The sequence below is a fragment of the Rosa chinensis genome, chromosome 6, assembly GCF_002994745.2.
Source record: "Rosa chinensis cultivar Old Blush chromosome 6, RchiOBHm-V2, whole genome shotgun sequence".
In the NCBI taxonomy this organism is placed as follows: Eukaryota; Viridiplantae; Streptophyta; class Magnoliopsida; order Rosales; family Rosaceae; genus Rosa; species Rosa chinensis.
Window position 1 is genome coordinate 9439654 of NC_037093.1, and position 21450 is coordinate 9461103.

Here is a 21450-nt window from a genome sequence, read left to right on the forward strand (position 1 = left end):
GAGGTTGGTGTGGCTTGCTGCGTGGTTGGAGTTTTTCCGGCGGTGCGAGTTCGACGGGAAGGATTTATGGGGGTGGTCTGCAGGCGGGTCATCTGAAGAGGAGGAAGATGGTCGCGGCGGCTGGTTTTTGATTTTGTTTAAAGTAGTTTTCTTGGTCAAGATTTCAATTAGGGGTTTGGTTAGGTTTTTCTGGTTTTTAGCATGTCCCTACTCTGTTGAGCTAGGGTTGGGTCAAATTGAGGTGCCATGGATGTGGTGTTTTTCCTGGGGACGAATTGGTTTATTGTTGGTTTTGTCTTATGGTCAATGTGCTGACGAGCGATCCTTGCACGTGGTCTGGCATTTTTGGGACACGGTGTGGAAAAGGGCGTTGGTTGTTTTAGCGGTTGTCTATGAGGTGGAATCGATATTCTCGGGATTCTCGGTAGCCCGAGTCGTTGGGCGGTATTGGTGGTTAGGGGTTGGGCTCTTTCAGCTCATGGAAGTCATTTATGGTGACGGACCCGTAACTGGTTTAGGTTTTAGGGAGGAGAGTGGGGAATTCTTGTCCACCACCGGTCATTCCCGTGTTATGTAACTTCGTTTCATTTTAATAAAGGATCTTATTCTAAAAAAAAAAAACCAAATTACAAAACCTGCCCCTGCAACGTCCTAATCCAACTTACACTTTTTTTTTTAATAAAAAAATCTACCCAAAAATATCCAAAAACAAGGTTACATTATATTTAAGCTAGTTTAGGACCACAAAGCCGTTGACTTTTCCCCGTCGGTGGACAAAAAAATTTACCGTCTCCTTTCCGGGGTCCAATGCGGTAAAGAAGGGCTAAAATGCTTGGAAACCACCCTGGAGTCCAGTAACTCCATTATCGGGGTAAAATTCACACACCGCGGCACCTTATACTGGTTAATCGACGCGCCTCTCGAGATCGCGTAGTCCATCAACTCCTCGAACGTGCCGCTCTTCACCACACGAATCTCCAACGGCCCGATCGAGTTGTCCGCCACCCGGCACTGCCGGTAAACCGAGTTGAGCGATTCCTCCATGGCCAAGCAGCACTGACTCAGCGATTCCGAGCTGGGCGACTCGGCCGAGTCCTTGACTAGAAGCTCCCAGTAGATGACGTAGTGGCCCGGTATGGTCTTGGTGTCGGCGAAGCTGGTGTACTCCACCACGCTGGCGTTGAGCTTCTCCAGGACGAGCTTGGTGGCGTTGTCGACGGCGAGCTGGAGCTCCGCCTCGTCGGTCTTGTCGGAGTCAATGCTGAGCAGGACGTTCTTCCGCCGCACGAAGTGGAACTGCGGCGCCGAGTTGTGGAACCCGGTGACCCGGAGAATGTCGCCGACGCGGTAGCGGTAGAGTCCGGCGTAAGTGGTAATAACGAGCTCGTATTCTTTTCCGACCACCACGTCGACCAGGTCAACGAGTCGGGTCGGGTCAAAACTCACTGAGTTGGGCTCGTAGGGGAGGAACTCGAAGTAAGCCATGTTTGGCATAATTGTGTATGAAACTTGTGAAGGTCTGCACATGGGGTTCAGGTTGAGTCCGAAGTAACACTCGGATGAAGCGTACATGGTGCAGGCCATGGGTAAGCCGCCGCTGTAGTAATCCAAAGTCGGAATATACTGGGCCATAGCTCCGGTGACGATGACGTCGAGATATTTTGTACTGGGCCAAATTCGGGTTATGATTCCCTGCCAATTCTCCTCGCCGCATTGTTCGGCAACGAACTCAGCAAGTTCAGGCTCGGGTTTCAGTTTCCGCTCCATGCATTCCCTCAACTCCGGGTCGGTAATTTTGGGGTTGAGTGTTCCGGTGCGGATGTCGGCGGCGAGTTGCTGCCAGTTGAGCTGGAGGAAGTGGATGGCGCGGAGGAGACCGGAGGCGAAAACGGCGCCGAGGCGGAGGACTTGGTGGCGCTCGAGGAGGCCACAGAGCATTTGAGTGTACATGGATTGAAACGAGTCGGGGCAGAGGATGGCCTCGTTGGGGCTGGTGTAGACATTGTAGGGATCGTAAGGGCGAGTCTTGAAATGCTCGCTTTTGTAGTAGCTGGTCAAAACGGGTCGGGCCAAGAGTCCGCCCGGAGTCTTTGATTCGGACTTGACGAACAGAAAGTACAAGCCCTTTCCTTTGTCCAAACCAGGCACACAACTGTGACCAATTAAAAAATAAAAAAATCATTTCAGTTTCCCAGAAATTAAAAAATTATTCAAATTAAAAGAAATTATTTTTTAACTGGATTACTTAAAACTTACAGGTTCATGACTGGCATGAGGAGGTTGTAGAGTGATTGACGACGATCCAACTCCTCCTGAATCGTTGGCATCAGCTTCCTCTCACCCGCTGAAGTACCAGAGCTGTAACCAAAATTTCCATTAGATATATTTTTATCAAATAAATAATTTATATACAACGACTAGTTCACTGTAATATCAGTTTGAAATAACGAACTTTCGCGTATAAAAGGGTCGATACTGTGTTTTAGTTTTTTTTTTCTTTTAATTATTCAATTTTGTCAAAATGAAGATCTGACGAACTGAGCTATAATTTTACCTGGTGAGAAACTCAGAGATGGGATGAGCCGAGAGGATAGGGGAGCGATCTCCATTGGCGATCCTTTGGATTTCCGGCTGGACATCCTCGTAAGTGATGACTGGAAGCTTGGATTTAAAGGATTTACGGTCAGTGGCGCCGCCGAGCTTGTAGCGTCGGAGGTATTCGGTCTCGGCGTTTCGGCTGAGAATCTCGGCGAGCACCGTCTCCTGGACGGCGTCGGCGTTTCGGGTGGTTTGTTCGATGTATTGCAAGGCCTTGGCGTCTTTCTCACAGGCCGGTGGCCCGAGGGGAGAAGGAAGGGACGAGTCAACTGCCATTGAAGGAGATTGTTATTGCGTGTTGGGTACAAACAGCGATGAAATGAAAGGCGAGGAGGAGGAGAAGAAGAAGATGAAGAAGAGAGATGGGGGAGTAAGTATGCTGTGTTTGCTGCGTTGGATTTAGGTGGAGTGAGATTGTGTGGGCTGGGAAGAGGGCTATATATAGGAGGGGAGGGGAAGGCGGGAAGTGGGTGGGGGGCCCACAGGAGGGACAAAAGGGTAGAGGGTGGACAAAATTGAAAGAAATCGAAATAGGGATTGGGATCGGGGGAGGGGAAAAAAAGATGACGAAGGCGGAAGGAAGTTATTGAGAGTCGTGGAAAGTGAAAAAAAGAAGGGGTCGGGGAGAAGAGGGACAAGGTGGGGGCCCGCACACGTAGACATGGCCGGAGAAGAGGCAGGCATGTGGGGTTAGGTGACCGCCATGTCAGCGGGCGAGGGGTAGAGAAGTAGAAGTGGCAAACTACGCGTCGGCCAACCACGCGGCTATTAATAGGGTTAAAATGTTGGAGATGGACAACGATGGGGTGGCGGCAAGCCAGGCAGTTCTCCATTTCCACGTGAGTCATCAAACTAAAAACCAAAATTTTTCCTTTTTTTTTTTTTCCGTATTTTTTATTTTTGATCGTTAGCGTAGTTTTATTGCTTATCTTTACAAGTACAGAAAAACATAAATACTGATGGGTTTGTATTTCAGTGGGATGGGATAATGAGGCCAAAATTAGGTTGAGGAATAAGAATAAAACTGCATGTGACGTATAGTTTAAACTCTTCTTACATGTTTGTCATATTATCCAGACAGTACGCTAGCTACTGGTGCAAGTGTGACGCCATGTGAACTGATGAGTGAGTTCTTTTGAACATTATCTTTTTGTCCAAGTTAAGAGTGGTGCGTACCTATCTCATTTTCTCTACATTGATGCATGTGTTTGTCGTTTAATTATAATGAGTGAGTTTAGAAAATTCTACCGTGTATTAGGTGGACTAATTTTTATAAGACATTATCACAATGAGGTCTAACAAGAATTAGAAACGCTAATTAATTACCTTTTTTCTTTAAAATGAGACAACCTAATTAAAAGGACCCACGGATTACTTTTTTAATTTTTTCAAATTTAAACGATTTAAAATTTTAATAGTGGGTTGTATTCTAAGTCTATCTAAATAATAGAAAAATCATGATACTTTCTATCGTAGTTGAACGATATATTCATAAAGTAACGTGATTTTCTAAGTTTAGGTGGTCTACATCTTTATCTCCTTGAATTGCTTAAGTCATGAGGTTCCCCCATGGCCTTTTCCTATAGAACCCCAGCTAGCTCTTAATTTTAAATCGTGGTTAGCCAGGGAAAAAACCAATGATCACGATAATTTGCTATAGATGGTTTATTGTTGCATGAAGTATTAAAGATTAATACCCTGCGTAAATGGGTTGCTTGGCACATTAAACAAACTATGATTAACGAATACTGTTAATTAGTAACCGTCACCATCATAAAATTATATATTGCCACACTCTAACACTGATCGAGAATCATTTTATCATTTTTCATTTCGCCTCTGTCAGATAAATAGCAAGAATCTCTCATATTATTGATATTAAAACACCTCTTAAACTGACACTTCATCATCCACATCGAATTTAATTTACTTCCCCTTCATGACCTCTCAGATTCGTAACGTATACAATTCATGCACACACAACACATTTCTTTTTCAATATTTGTCGATCATTAAGAGTCGTAGCAAACACCCCATTAATAATGCTTCACGAAATAGCTAGATCGATCGAAGTCTTTTGAGGAATGAAGAAACTCCAAAATTTTTGCCATCCAAATATCTAATTTTCGTAGACTTTTAATCCGGGTTCATGTAAAACATCTGTATCGTGTACCAGAAGGTATGACGTGCAGCACCATTTCTTGCGGCAGGCCGGTTTCGACGAGTTTTTTTTTTTATAGGTTGGCCGGTGTCAAAATTTGGAGGCATAATATGCAGTGCATGGACTTCTTGCATATCATCATCATCATGATGTAGTATACTAGTTGGTTTTTTCAACAGTCAAATATTTTTGTGGAAGAATTTGGATTCGAAGGGATAAGAGGTGGAGCAGCAATTGAATACTCCCCCATTTCTGAGTATAGTTTGTGGCTTTGTGGGTAGGGTTAGGTTTTCATGGAAAAGTTAGCTTTGAAGACCTTGACCTCTCAACAACTATGCTGCCCAACAAGCTTTTGATAAAGAAAGGGGCATGGAAAGGAGCCTTTCTTTTCAATTTTTTTGTCTACTCATAAATGATATATATAGATATGGACCATTGAATCTATCCATATATATATATAGAGGTCATGAGGCTAAGTTAAGCTTACATCACAATTTGATTCGAAGTTTATGTGACTACATATCCTAGCCTATATATGAATAGTTTCTTGTTCTTAATTGATCAAACACAAGGGTGGCCTAGCTATCTTTTGTGTTTCACAAAATAGAAATGATAGGGGTGAGCTCACTGGAAATATGTCTAGCTAAAAATATATAGAGCTCATCTAAGACGCATGTATCATGGGCATCCACATGCATGCACGTGTGTGTGTATCTATATATATATATATATATATACACACACGAAAATGTTCTGAAGAGGAAATGTTCTGAAGAGGACGTCCGCACTTTTTCTTGTGGCCTAGCTATCTTTTGTGTTTCACAAAATAGAAATGATAGGGGTAAGCTCACTGGAAATATGTCTAGCTAAAAATATATAGAGCTCATCTAAGACGCATGTATCATGGGCATCCACATGCATGTACGTGTGTGTATATATATAGATACACGAAAATGTTCTGAAGAGGACGTCCGCAACCCAGAAAAAGTGCCGACGTCCCTCCTTTCTCCGCGATCAAGCTCCGACGGCGGCGCTTCTCTTGCCCGACGGTGGCTACATGCATCCCAGACCAGTTTGCAGTGAAGACGAAGGCCAAAGAGATTGAGGTCGGAGATCTGGGCAGCGTGGTTGACTGCAAAGTGGTAGTCCGATCAAGGTCAACTGGAAAGTGGTTACCGGCGAGTCCACCTGACTGGAAAGTGGTTCGGGATGTTCAGAGGGTTCGTCCGGCTACTGCAGCGCAGCCATCGCCGCCTTCTCGACGCCGGAGGAGGGACGTCTGCACATTTTCTGAGTTGCGGACGTCCTCTTCAGCACGGTCGTCTATATATATATATATATATATTAGTTCAATATCATTTTCAAAAACATGATCTAATTGCACTAAATTATGCTTAATTAGCTGCTACAAAGTATATAATGTCGTTAACATGAGTACATCTATCAAGATATTAATATATTATAAACTAACTACTTGTGTATATATATCGGTAAACGATATATATTTTGTAAAATAGACTAATCGTATTAGACAATTTGACATGTTATACGTCTATCAAAAACTCATAATACTATTAATTTGAAACGATGATTAGAGTGCTATTAATTTGAAGCGATGGCTCGTTAGATGAATTTTGAAATCGATTAGAATTGAAACGATGAAACATTACCCCTTGGAGTGTATTTGTCAATGTGTCGAGCAACATAACTCCTGCTTTTGTGAGAGACCGTATATTTAGCGGCTTGGTTGGAGAGATTAGTTTATATATATATATATATATATATATATATATATATATATATATATATATATATGCAGGACTTAACTGGATGATATAATTAAGAAAGTCCTACGTTGAAGTCTTGAAAGATGAATAACAATTGGATAGGAAATTAAGTTCTTGGTTTCTATATTCTACAGAAGAAAAGTATTGTTTAGCGCACAAGTTGGAAGACAAGCTGCAGCCTATGTAGAATAACAAAGATTTAGAAGCTATTGGGTTTCTTCTAGCTGGTTAACTTGTTTTCTGGGGCTGAGCTGGTGTTCAATTACTTAATAATTACAGAGTTTTTAGGTGTTTCTCAATAGGAAGCTTGCATATGCTTCTGATCCTTGTTTTGCTAGCAGCTAATTAAACTTGTAGACAAAGTCATAAACTCCATTTGGGCGGACATTAATTCCTAGTTTTTTGGTATAGACTCTAGACTATAGAGAGAAAAATCAAGAACATGTTCTGTTAACAGTTCATTTATGTCATAATGCAATAAAGATACTTGTTAGCAATAACAAGAAATGGTACGTTTAGCTCGGATATCTGCTTAACGAGGAAAATGTAACGACGAGAGGACTCCGGTCAAAATTAGCGAAATTCGATCGGAGCTGTAAGTAGCAACCTGAAATGATCTCTTTAGTCTAGCTAGCAGAATTGTTGACAGAGATGACTATTGGAAAAACTATTGGACATTTGAAACTCAACTGGTCAAAATTGAAACTAAACTGGTCAACATCATTAGCCTTCTTTTTTTTCTTTTCTTTTTTTGTGCGGAATAATTAATAAGAGAACAACATAGGAATGTTTCAAACTAGTTGTAATCAACTTCTTTAATAGTCAATTTGGTCGGTTATTAGAATAATGATCAAATGCATCAATAATGATTAGACTCAAAGTAATACAAAGATTGAAAATCAATCATATAATCCCAGTTGCAACAATTATATTCAACCGACTTTTTGCCCGTACAGACTACATATTTATTGGCATACGGAACACAGGCTTCCTATCTTGCTAGCTGGCTGTTACAAATCTGTCTTTGTACTACCCCGGGTTTCAACTTGATCTTTAAGTCTGTCTAAGATTCATTAGGTATCATTTACACTAAAAATTAGTTGCCTAAATTTTCATATTTGAAAAACGTAATATCCATTTTCAAAGGAAAATGAATATTCAGTTGCATGTGTTACCTTGACCATCGCTTGTAGAGGTTGCGACTGGCAGGAGATATCGAAAAAACTCTAATGTACAAAATTGTATAGAAGACCTTTTCATTGCTTGTGTTGTGGTGTACATGAAACACATTCACACTAGTGACATAAGCATCTCTAGCTAGCTAATCTTGAAGTGTCAGTGATTCAGTGTGACTCTATAATTGCGGCAAAATCTTTTGTTTCTTCATTAATTTTCAGGCGAAATTGCAATATTTAAGTCTAGGTAGCAACATCAGATGCACTGAGACATTCATACTCACAATAAAATGATAAATCAATATTGATCAGGTGTGCGTCAGAGCAGTTGGTAAAGTAAAAGTAAGATTCGTCTTATCTGATAATGTCTGTGTATCGAGACATTGAAACTCATTTTCTAATTCAAAATTATCGCCCTTAATATATCATTGTGTATTTTTTTATTTTTTTGATATACTAATGATTGAATTTAGTTTAAAGTGGTGCACAATATCTGGACCCCAATAATGGTTGAATAGAGAATGCGCAGGAGTTGTTTTGTTAGTCGCAAAGTGGAACAAACGTGCAAGGAAGGGCGAGGGAAGGTGAAAACCAGCAATTAGTATTTAGAGTTGGAGACTTTTTTGGTGCCCTTCTGCCTTGACTCCGAAGTCAAAAGTCCTCCGCGTAATAAAATACTTCGGCACGTGAAAGTTTTTTAAGGGGGAGTGCAGTGGGCACTTTGGAGCGTCAAGGGGTAGGATGTTTCCTCAGTCGCCGAGTTCACGTGGTGCTCTCCAACATGCGCACACCGGTTTCCCAATCACTTTCCAGTCTCCAGTCTCCAGTCTCCAGTCCTCCTCAGTCAAACACTGTAATTTCCGTCACTACTTTACGCCAAAGGAGGAGGAGGGATCTGTTACATGATTATCACGTTTTAATCGAGTCATATTTTTAGGAAGATTTGGTAGTTTTCGATTTAGTTGGGTTTTTAAGAATACTATTTGGTCTTTCAATAGATAGTTATACAAGTAACACAACTGATTTGGTTGAGGTTTTACGAAGGTTTGGTCTTTGAATAAACGGAACGGTTGTGATAATCAAGCTACTATGGAGGCACAGCAGTCACAAAACGAATTGGGAAGGAAAGATAAGGGGCTGGTGGATAGAAATTAAAATGGAACAAGAAGATTGTTAATGATCCCTTATGTCGCTTGATATAGGGTAGGTAAGAAAAGAAATAAGGACTTAGCTAACTTATCTAAGGGATGCCTTTGTTCTGTAGATAGGCTTTAGCCACCTTTCAATGAAAGGTCTGTTCTACTTGTGAACAATAGTAACTAGGTATAAGGATTACCAATACACGATTCCCTATTTTGATGGTGATGAAAAATTAACGTCCTCTTTACTAATAGGATTTGGCTTGCGAGTTTTATGATTACTAAGCGCATCTCCAACATAATATTTATTTAAAAAAAAAATTAATTAAATTTAGGCTAAGTTTGATCCTCAGCAGACTAGCTAAATTTAACTTTAGCTAAAAAACCTAGCTATATTTAGCTAGAGAGGAAAGAAAATTTAACTAAAACTTAAATTTAACTTGGGATTTAGATATTCTGCTGGAACATAACTAAAAAAATAACTAGTTATATTACAGTCATAGCTTTTTGCATAGTTTTAGCTATTTTTAGCTATGCAAAAAGCTATCACTGTTGGAAATGTTCTAAGAACATCTTTAGCAGACTCTCTATTTTGACTCCTTAGCTATTTTGGAGAGCATGTTTAGCTTTTTATCTATTTTAGTAGCTGCACCAGACTCTTAAGTGGCTCTCTATTATAACTTTTAGCTATCTCGCTCCTAAATATAGAGAGCGAGATGAAGCTCTCTATAATTCAAAACATTCATTTTAAGTTATTTTATGTAATTTATAAATTCAATTAAACAATTTAATCTTCATTTAAAAAATAATATAAATTCAAAACTAACTAAAATAGAGAGCATTGATGCAGACATAATTCTAAAGTGGCTAGCTAAAATGACTCTAATACATTATGTATGTTATAATGCTGGAAATTCTGAATAAATCGTGTCTATGTTGTTGCCCTCCTAGTGCCATATTTTCCTCTGTTCAATATTTCAAGTCCAACAGCATGCGTCTCGGTTAAACATTTTGCACTGGGTAATAGGCCCAAGTAAACAAATAGGCATTAGGTATCTGCATTTGAAAACAATTTGACGTCGTTTCTCACCACTTAGACTAGTGGACTACCACTACATCATCGTGAAAAAATAGGGGCAAAGGAAGAAGAACAACAACAACGAAGAAGATTGTTTCAACAATAGCCGTAACACAATCTACATTATGTGCGAGTGAAAATTCTTGAGAAGAACCTTTTGGACATCATTTACATGCGTGTGTATGATATGAACATCGATAGAGTAATTATTCTGTAGTCCAGGACTGTCAGATAGTGGTTCGAGCCAATAATATCACTTGAATTTTGTGGGTATCTTGCAAGGGTGAAATAAAAGTTGAATTAATAGACTAATAAAAAATAAGTACAAATTATATGAGCAAATAATATCAACCGGAATCACCACGTATACTGTGATCCAGGACCATAATATAATTTTCCCACATCGACCTTCTCATGACCGCAATTGTTGAAGTAGCTCACACACCTTACCATAACGGACTGGAGAATTCTTCTATGCACCAACGGTGAGAGTGAACCAACATATCCAACATATCTCAGCCATTGATATTTATAGGCAACATTTTTTTAACAATATATATATATATATATATATATATATATACTTGATATTATCTAGTAGTTCATTTCTGTTAGTATAAGTGCAGGTTGGTGCACCGAATACTTTCTCACCATAATAGACTCTTTTTATTTGGCATTAAGTTTCTGTCGAGACTAAGAATGAGATTTCTCCTGAATATTGGATTGATTGTGGAACAGAAAGTTGAGTTATCTTGTTTGTTTTTGGCTGTCTTATTTACTCTGTAGACACTTCCTGTTGTTCAGTTTTAGCTTTAAAACACCTTCTTCTTGTTTGCTTTTTACTCCTTTGCGTCTACCGGCCTTCTTTCTTATTTGCATAGAAATAGTATGTCTCCCACCTTCTTGAGGGATAGCGAGAGCAACTCATCACCCATCTGCAGTATTGGCACGGGCAGTGCCAACATTTTATTTATAGGACGGATCAATGTGCCAACATTTTATTTATAGGACGGACCAATGTCACCTCAGTTCGTCATTTACGACCACTGAGAGAAGGTAGCAGTGCCTCCTCCTCCACCGCATGTAGGACCTCAACCAACTTTGGCATAAATAGCGCTTTTGCCCGTTGACAACTGGAATAGTACTGAAACAATTCCTTGAAACATCGTGGCACAGGTGTATTCTTAGTAACCTCTTGGGTCAGTTACCTACTTACCTCTTGTAGTGCAATATCAATGACCCTGTGGGTCAGGCAATTGTGCAATTAGGCAGTTACCTCATAAGTCTTATCACACACAGTCACAAACACCTTATGGGGAGCCTATCAATCGTATGTATCTCATAGGTGCAAGTTCTCCGATTGTTGAGCTCATCGATCGACACTTCATGGGTGTAGCTAGGCTCTCTGTAACCTTTTGGGTCCAGACTTACGTAGACATCTCTTGGGTGTTGGCTAGGCTCTATAACCTTTTGGGTCCGACTCATGTAGACACCTTTTGGGTGTAGGCTCTAGGCCTTCCATAGTTGAGTACTTGTTGAATTCATGATTCCTCTAGTTTATATTGAGAGCCTGTCACTTGTAAATGAGGTCAGTTCGGCCATAGGGTAATTCCCCCTATCAACAAATGCATACCAAAATCAGGAAAATTTATACCGTAAATGAAGGTATTACTGTTAATAATCGTGAATAGGAGAATATATTTTTTGAGAAGGAAACCAGGTTGCAGACTTTTTGGCAAATTTAGTCTTTATTTTCTAGGTTCGATTTGGTGGAATTTGCTTCATGATTTTTTTTCATAGTTGTCTACTAGAGATTATTTGAGACTTCTAGATATTCTTTTTTATTAGTTAGTATTTTTTTATTTTTGATCAAATAAGAACTTCATTAATAATGAATTGCTTACAACCAGTTTTTAGACCTGTAAAAGGACCGGATTTGGATCGGATCGACCTAAATCCAAACCCGTTTACTTAAAAAAAAATTTGATCCAAACCCGCTCCGTTAACCCGGCGGATCATTGATAGCTCGATCCAAATCCGTATCCGCCGGATTAACGGATACCCGATCCGCTAATCCGACCCGTTTATAATTTCAAATATTTTAAAATTTTAAATAGTAATATTAAATTTATATCATGATACCTCATAAGATATTAATAAAATATTAAAACAACATGAAAAATATCACCAAAAGTAGAATTACATTATCAAAATTCTTAATGCTTCTTGAAATCTTGAGTGATGGACTCTGTCCCTTAGATTTCTACAAAAAAATTTGTTTTAGAAATTCTTCATATTTTATATTTTATATTTTAAAAAAATAATATTATATTAGTAAAAAATAATATGTTATTATTACAAAAACGGGCCGGATCCCTAACCGATCGGATCGACCTAAATCCGTATTTGATCCGTTAAATAAACGGGTTAACGGATTCGGATCATTAACGGATCAAAATTTTCAATCCAAACTCGTCCAATAGCCACTGATCTGGAGCGGGTCCAGATCAAAATCCGGTCCATTTACAGGTCTATCAGTTTTAGGCGACATCTCTTACCTATAAATGGCCACTAGACTTCACACTAAAACTTTAATTTTTCATTTTGTCTTTGAGAATTTAAAGTAAAAAGAATCTTCAAGAAAAAAAGGCCACTGGAAAAGTGGAAAACACAATGTGTTTTTGGAAAAGAGTAAAACTACATTTGAGTGTTTTCAATACATATTTTTTTGGTTTATTTTTTTCTTTCTTGTTTTAGGGTTTTCAAATTTTTCATCGGGTTTCGGTGACATAAACGGGTAACATAACCGACTTGTTAACTAACACCTGGCCGGTAAAGGTTTTTCCCCAAAAATTCCGAGTCCTGTCTCCCGGGTTCGGGTTCGGGTTCGGGTCGGGACAACCCGTACCACCAAAAAAGAAAAGGCTGGGTGAAACTGCAGCAACGGTGGCCCAGATTTATAGAGGGGTGCGTCCAGTGAGAACCGCTTCTTTTCTTCGGCGGTGTGAACGATTATCGGGAGAGCCACACAACCAACCACAGATCAACCCAACCTCTCTCTCTCTCTCTCAATCTCTCTCTCTGCAACTTCGCGGTCGAAACTACTAGATTCACCAGCTACGCCAAGGTAAAGGTTACTTTTACCGATGTAAAATTTCGCTGCTTACTTTTTCAAAAGCTAGGTTTTTGGTTTTTTCCTTTTTTCGCGTTTCTTCGATTTGATTTTGCTGCGAGAAGTTGCCTGAACTTAGTCTGAATCCATTTCGAGCTGTTTTGATTGTGCTGAGAGGGAATGTTAGTGGTTTTTTTGTTGTTGTGTGGTGATGAAGTGAGCTCAGTTTGCAGATTGAGTAGTTTTTGGTTCTTTTCGTGGTTATTCTCTGCATCTTGAGCTAGATTGTGAGCTAGAATGTTTTGAATTATGCGCCGAAATGGCGATTTTAGGTTGCTAGCTCAAAGTGCAGTAGCTGGAAATAGTTAAGTAGGGGAATGATGTTTAATGTAGTTAGATTCAGCATGCGAAGCACTCATGCTAGATTCGACATTTACTGTGTAAAGCTCTAGGTATTGATTCTTGAGTTTTCTGTTTTCTTATATTAACATTGAAGATTGGCCAATTTTTTTTTTTTTTTTTCATGAATGCTATGTCTTTTCTGTATTGTTTTTGAAAGATAATAAACACACGTAGACACATTTTCTTTTCTGTATATATAGGGTAGCATTGCATTGCCTTGACAGAGTTCTCGCTTGTTTTGTCTGATTAACACCTCAACTATGCATTTAAACAAAATTTCACCTAATTAGTGGTTCAAATATAGATAGTGAGAGCACTAGTAAAGAACCCTTTTCTTCACTGTTAATTTGGATATAAATGAAGAAGATGCCTGGTAGACAAGATACATCTCAACCATTCATATCCATGTTATAATTCACTGATAGGTCCTCATTTCAGGTGGTTACAAAAAAATTATTTGTGTTACTAGTTTACTTGGATGATTGGTTTCCAAGAGGCATTTCAAATGTAGGTTTAGTGTCACAATAAGGTGCTAAATAAGCTGGCACACAATGAAATGCTACGAGTTTGGCTTTCATAATGTTTATTCCGTGTGCAAACTTTTTGGAGTTGCCACAGCAACCTTGTTCTCATAAGCTGTTTTATCAGTGTTTAATGTTAGCAATTGAAAAGTTCTCTCTTACTTTCTTATCACTTCGTATGCCCCGTCTTTTGCTACCTTGTACTTCCACGAAACCTTTGTCTTACGATCAATCCTTTTCATTGTAGGCTTCATGAGTCATTACATGTTGTCCAATTTGACCTTTTATAAGAGGATGTTTGACAATTTGTTTTTCTCTTTCCTAAATAGGTGAGGGGTCTTACCCTTGATATCTGGATAGCTATTCTATAATCTTTTCAGTCCTGCTGGTGTATGGTGTGCATCAACGCAACAACATCAGATGAAACTGCATGAGTGACAATTCTTTTGTGTTGTCAAGTTTGCGGTGGATGCAAAGTTGGATTTTTGTTGCATGCTGAAGGTTCTGTAATTTTTATACGTAAGATAGAAGACTGGAAATGAGGTATTTGATCAGTTAATAGCCACTTTACTTATTTGAATGTCATTTATACCTTTGTCCATAGGGTTCAAACCCTCAAAGAAAGAAATTCAATTTGTTCACTGTGAATCAAACAAGAGTTACTGATATTTATCTGTGTATAGCCTTACCATCTGAATATGGCTGATGCTGCACCGCTGGATATTCCTCTGGAATGTGTGAGCAGTCAAACTGCAAAATGCCAAGAAGAAAGTACGTCAGGACAGACACATGACATTGGTTCAGAAAGCGGATTTAGTGAACCAACCAAGCAAAAGATTGGTTGTGATGTTCTTCAAAATGAGCTACAGGAAATCTGCAACGCATCCAATGATGATGATCAATCACAGTCATTTGGAAATTTGACTGAGAAGTCTCACCCTGAGCAATTGGGACTGCCTCCTGAAGCTGTGAGCAACATTAGTCAAGGTGCTGCTGTAAACATTCTTACCAAATCAGCACACGGACATCCTTCCACCTGTGAAAACATTCAAAATGGACCATTACAAATCAGAACAGCATTATCTAGTTGTACTACCAGTGACCACTTGCAATCATTTTCTGGCAATGTGACCAAGAATTCTCTTGCTGAAAAATTGGAACTGCCTTGTGAAGAGCCTCATGAAGATCTGGGTTGTCAGACTGGAAAAACTTCATGCTCTGAACAGATTTCACTGGAACAGAGAAATGATTTTGGTTTCGGAACAAGAGAAGAAAAGCAGCATATCGGCTCTGATATTGTTCAAAATGAAATCATACAAACTATTATTCCAGTATCCAGCTGTGGCAATGAACAATTGCAGTTCATTAGTGAAACTGTGAACACGACTTTTCCTAATGAACAAGTAGGAGTGCCTCCTGAAGATGTGAGCAAGACATTGGAACCGACAAATAATTTTGGTTTTGAAACTCAATCTAGTGAACTAGCAGAAGACAAGCAGCATTGTGGCTCTGATGTTCCACAAAACGAAGGGTTACAAAGCTGTGATGGTAATGAACCATTGCAGTCATTTTGTGAAAATATGAACACAAGTTCTCTTAATGAACAAGCGGTACTGCCTTGTGAAGGTGTGAAAAAGACTTTGGAACAGACAAATAATGTGAATTCTGGAACTTCATACAGTGAACCAGCAGAAGAGAACCAGAATTTGGGCTCTGATTTTGTACAAGATGAACCATTACAAACTATTATCCCAGTAGCCAGCTGTGGTGGCAACGAACAGTTGCAGGTGGTTAATGAAGTTGCGAGTGTTACTTCTCTTAGTGAACAAGTGGGACTGCCTCTTGAAGCTGTGAGCAAGACTTGTCAGACTGAAAAACTTTCATGCTATCTCCAAACTGCATCGGATCAGATCAATGAATCTGGTTCAGGAAGTGTACCATGTGAACCACAGGAACAGAGAGATCAGCTTGGCCTTTTACCTTCCCAAAATGATCAAGTTAAAACTTGCACTGCAGTATCCAGCTCCATTGTTTCTGAACAATCGGGCCCTTCTGTTGAAGAGATGAAGAATTCTGTTATTGGGCATTTGGAACCACCCCTTGAAGATGCAAGCAAGGACCATACTGATGAACTAATCAAACCACACATGAACAATGTGCCCCAAAATTCTAGTCTTGATCCATCAGAAACAGCGTCTGAGAATGCATCTAAAATTTCTAGCCAGATTGGTTGCAAGGACAAGCGAAATTCAAGTTCAAGACAAAAGTCGAGATCTTTGGTAAGCAGTGACAGAGTTCTGCGCTCAAGGACGGTGGAGAAACCTGAAGCTCCTGAATTAAGTAATAATGTTGCAACACTTGAATCAAGTAATAGTGTTGCTAATGTAAGCAATGAGAAAGAGGGAAAAAGGCAGAAGAGAAAGAAGAAACACAGGGAAAGAGTTGCAGCTGATGAATTTTCAAGGATCAGGTCACATCTGAGATATTTTCTGAACCGGATAAACTATGAGAAATCTCTTATTGATGCTTATTCTGGTGAAGGTTGGAAAGGAAACAGGTGCATAAGTTGTATTACACAATCTTTAGTTCTTTTTATTTTATCAGCATAGTTATTATGCAACTTTTATTTCTTTAGTTGATTTTTATTTATGAGATACTGGAGGAATAGAATCGTATGTTGAAAGTTCTACCCTTGTTGAGTACTGAAATACAATCACGTGTCTTGGAGTGGCCTTGTTCTGTGCTTCATTTTGTTCATTTTTGATTTTCTTCTTCTTCAGGTGCATAAACCTTGAACTTTGGCATCTGACTATATTTGTGATTTTGCAGCCTAGAAAAAATAAGGCCAGAGAAGGAGCTTCAACGAGCTACTTCTGAAATACTTCGACGCAAATTGAAAATAAGAGATCTTTTTCAACGTCTTGATTCACTATGTGCCGAAGGAATGTTTCCAGAATCTTTATTTGATTCAGACGGACAGATTGACAGTGAGGATGTAGGAGAATTCTTCTATTTTAAGCAGTTCTACTTTTCAAAAAAATTCTATTTCTATCGTTGAGATATGTTGGCCACTCATTTTATCTTTCCTTTCACATGATAATGATGTTGTATGACTTTTTTCCTTTTGGCATATTGGCCTATGTGAAGAATAACTCTATTTTAAACTTGTAAAATATTGGGCAGATATTCTGCGCAAAATGTGGGTCCAAGGATGTGTATGCTGATAATGACATCATACTTTGTGATGGGGCTTGTGACCGTGGATTCCACCAGTATTGTCTGGAACCGCCTCTATTGAGTGAAGAAAGTAATTTCTACAGCACATCCCTTGTTCTTTACTATTTATGATTCTTCTGTCGCTATTTTTTTATTTATCTATTTATATATTTATTGGGCTTGCAGTTCCGCCTGATGATGAGGGTTGGTTATGCCCTGGATGTGACTGCAAAGTTGATTGCATTGATTTGCTTAATGACTCTCAAGGAACAGATCTCTCTATTACTGACAGCTGGGAGGTATTGTCAAAAGCCGCAGTTGTTCTGTCTTCTAATTAAATACGGTTATCTCTTACCTTGCTCCTATTTCATATGCAGAAGGTATTTCCTGAAGCAGCTGTTGCAGCATCAGCAGGACAGCATCAGGAGAACAACCAGGGACTTCTATCAGATGATTCTGATGATAATGATTATGACCCTGATGGTCCAGAGACGGATGAGGAAGTCCAGGAAGCAGAATCAAGTTCCGATGAATCTGAATATGCATCAGCATCTGATGGACTTGAGACCCCAAAAACTAATGATGAGCAGTACTTAGGGCTTCCTTCTGATGATTCAGAGGATGATGATTTCAATCCTGATGCTCCAGATCCTACAGAGGATGTTAAGCAGGACAGTTCAAGCTCTGATTTTACATCTGACTCTGAGGATCTCGAAGCTGTACTAGATGAGGATAATAAGTCTTTTGAAAATGGTGAAGGGCCCCAGTCATCTTTGTTGGAAGGAAGTATGCTTCTTAGAGGCTCTGGTGAAAAAAGTTCTAAACGTGGGCAGAAGAGACATTCCATAAAAGATGAGATATCATCTTTATTAGAGTCAGATCCTGGCCAAGATGGTTCAACACCTGTTTCTGGGAAAAGGCACGTAGAGAGGCTGGACTACAAAAAGCTGCATGATGTGAGTGTCTTTCTAAAGTACAATTTTGTCTATGACTGATTTCTCCTCTTCATTTGCTACCTTTTCTAATATTTGCCGCCACAAGTTGCTTAATGTATATGGGTTTTTGCATTGGGGAATAAGACTATCATCTCTATAGATGTGGTAATAAATGTTATTATAGGCCTCTGACTTTTGATTGTTGAAACTATGTCCTTTCTCAAAGTACAACCTATTAGTTCTGACCTGATAGAGATGTTGATTTTGTTTTTTTTCTTTTTATGCATATGAATCCAAAAATTATCACTTCAGGATTTTTTTGCTTGGAGAGACCTGAAAAAGTTTTCCTAGCTCGGGCATTTATCATGTTATAGTGCATATTGTATGTTTGGGAGCAGTGCAAGTTATCTTCTCTCATCTTTACTTGTCTCCATTCCACATTGTGTCTCTTTAAAAAGACAAAAGGTTTTGCTTAAACTTGTATGTGAGAACACTAATTCAACTACAAATAAAAATTTTACTGATCCAGAAATGGCTATGACCTTCAAACTGAAAACTAATTGTGCCACTTATAACCATGAGTAGCCTCATGTGGCTCATAGGGTCTTGGCTAACTGCATGTTCTACATGACATTTCACGAATATGCATGTCTGAGAATCTAGACTCTTGTTATATTTATAGTGGGTAATGCTTCAAAATTGTAGCCTATGCCTTTGAAATAGATATTAACTGAAACTGATATGCAGGACGTGCTATATTCATAAAGGTTTGTATTAAATTTCATTCCCTTGCTGGGTCTTCTTTATTTATCTTGTAGAGAGGAATAAAGTTGTCCCTGAAAGATCATGAGCATTAATCTATAGTTAGGTTATGTAGGTGTTTCATTACTACTAGCCTCTTTGGCACACAGATGCCAATTGACATTATCTCACCAAAAAAAAAAAATAGTACGTAACTACATATTTATTTTTTCGTGTGTTTTTTACTGTTCTTCCCCTTTGATCTTGCTGTCTTTTCTTTTAATGTTTTGTTTAGCCCAGGGGATTGTTGGGGACTTAGAGTTACACGTTAAGTCTTTCTCAAATGCCTAGTATATAAGATATTGCTTTTTGGCTCTTGATCTGTCCCTTTTGACCAAAGAAAAGGTCTTATTCTATTCAGCTGTCTACTAATTGATGTTTGTTCTGTTTACCTTGATATCTAAAGGAGGAATATGGAAATATTCCTACAAGTGACGATGAAGATTATAATGAAACTGCTGCACCAAGGAAAAGGAAGAAAGGCACTGGACAAGTCTCTCCAGCGTCACTAAAAGGAAAACCCTCAACCATTAAGAATGGAGTAACCTCCAAAGATATAAAAGATGATCCAGACAAGAATGAGCATACTCCTAGAAGAACACCTCGACGAAAGTCAAGTGCTAAAGATAACAGCAGTTCACCAAATGAATCGCTTAAAAGCTCTCCTAAGTCTGGTTCTACCAGTGGGAGAGCTAGAGCATCAAAATATAAAAGACTCGGGGAAGCTGTAACTCAGGTAATATGGTTCGAGTTGTTTCTACTCTTTCTAGCTTCAGAATTTTAATGTTGGTTTAGCAAATATTTGTGGATTGCATGTGAACCAAATATGTGGGTTCTGAAAATTAACCAAAAGGAATGAAGTGTAAAGGGCTTTCAGTAGTCTAGTTTTTGTATTCTGTTGTCTTAATCATCTAGTCTCCCTACCATATGGATTCGATTTTTCATCTTTCTTGTGTCACTCGATTCATTCTTTTCTAACTTGCACTTGAGAGCAAGTAACTATTGTGTGTCTGCTTTCAGTGCCTTCAGTTGAAACTTAAAATATAAACAGTTTAAACTATAGAATTAATATGCGGAGTGTGCCCCCCAATGCGTTCCTCCTTTAAATAAAGAATGGTGGTAGCCCTCTCTATAGAAAGAGTTTATACTGTACAATAGTGTGTGTGTGTATATTTGTATGATATATGTATGGTTGTGATTGATAATTTCAAAACTCTATTACTCCTCTAAAGGAAGGGTTAAATACTCTCTGTGAACTTTTATCTCAGCAACTCTATGCATCCTTCAAGGAAAATCAATACCCAGACCGAAGTATGAAGGAAAGACTGGCCCAAGAACTAGGAGTCATGGCTAAGCAGGTTAGACCTTCTCGCTTACCAGCATCAGCATTACAGTTTCCATTCTTTAAAAAGAATGTTACCTTATATACTGTTTTCTGTGTCGCTGTCTTGTTACAGGTAAGCAAATGGTTTGAAAATGCTCGCCATTGTGTGAAAGCAGGTCTGGCCGTGCCTCAAGCTATGAGAAAACAACCTAACCAAGCAGAGACTAATATCAGAGATGCTGATCACGATGGAACTCAGAAGAATGAATCACCACGGACAGATGATGCTGTGGCAGGTTGCTGCAGTCAGGATGTGAAGGATAATAAATCGGCGACTCCAAAAAGCAGTAGAGCGAAGACTAGTACTCCGAAGGGTAGAAAGAGAAAATCAAGGTTGGATCCTGGGGGATCAGATCTTGATGAAAAATTTAAGACACCACCAGAAACTAGTAGTAAAGGTGGTCGAGTTACAAGACGACGGAAATCTGTTGCTTGATTTAAATTTTGATCATTAGGAGATTAATTTTAACCATTTACCCCTTGCAAGACGAGCCTTGTGGGTCAAGAATTCTGCCCCATCTTGAAGGATTAATCCCGAGTTGAGACCCATCTTGTTTGGTAGTGTAGCTGGTTGTTGTTTCAGGTTAAGTCAGCTTTTAAGTAAACTATCCTCCCTCACAAATGCTTTAGACAGCTCTCTTGTATAACTAGCTCATCACCAATTCCAAATTTCCAAGTATTGCTCTTGCAGTTAAACATCTTCTGTCATATTCTCTCTCTTCTTTCATGTTCATTTCAGTATGGAACGTGCTCAGAACTTGAAATTTTTTCTCTCTTCCTCCTGACAAAGCTTGTATGCTTCCATTCTTGTCTACATGAGCACTACAGGATTAATAAACGGGTTCGGTTGGCCGACTATAAAGCCACTCACGACAACAGATTGCACCATTCAAACTCTCGGCTTGATTGGCATTTAATAAGGAAAAATTTTACGGTATATTATTGCACAAATACATTAAGTATATTAGATTCGATACACAAGTGGACTGATTCCATGTATAAGTAGAATAACTTAATCTCGAATTATTCTATCTCTGTGTCGAGTTAGTTTACTTGATGCATCGATACATCAATATACTGTAGATGAACCATTTAACAAAACCTTATAACACCACACACATCATGCAGTTGTCACTTCACC

At 39.0% G+C, this 21450-nt stretch overlaps 2 protein-coding genes across 3 annotated transcripts; one reads left to right on the top strand and one right to left on the bottom strand.

Annotated features, from left to right (window-relative positions):
• Positions 1–626: 626 nt before the first annotated feature.
• Positions 627–3017, bottom strand: LOC112170562 (probable indole-3-acetic acid-amido synthetase GH3.1). Its single transcript, XM_024307896.2, has 3 exons — positions 2555–3017; positions 2257–2358; positions 627–2152 (listed from the first exon to the last, which is right to left on the bottom strand). Exons 1-3 carry the CDS (start codon positions 2872–2874, stop codon positions 784–786), a joined length of 1791 nt encoding a protein of 596 aa, XP_024163664.1. The 5' UTR covers positions 2875–3017; the 3' UTR covers positions 627–783.
• A 9875-nt stretch (positions 3018–12892) lies between these two features.
• On the top strand, positions 12893–21019 carry LOC112170120 (homeobox protein HAT3.1). Of its 2 annotated transcripts, XM_024307286.2 has the most exons (10): positions 12894–13065; positions 14303–14516; positions 14657–16530; positions 16803–16968; positions 17157–17280; positions 17376–17488; positions 17567–18145; positions 19332–19661; positions 20194–20283; positions 20383–21019. In XM_024307286.2, exons 3-10 carry the CDS (start codon positions 14672–14674, stop codon positions 20743–20745), a joined length of 3624 nt encoding a protein of 1207 aa, XP_024163054.1. In that variant the 5' UTR covers positions 12894–13065; positions 14303–14516; positions 14657–14671; the 3' UTR covers positions 20746–21019. The 2 variants fall into 2 exon arrangements, with proteins under 2 accessions (XP_024163055.1, XP_024163054.1); XM_024307287.2 differs by having other exon boundaries at positions 12893–13065; positions 14303–16530.
• The last annotated feature ends 431 nt before the right edge of the window (positions 21020–21450 follow it).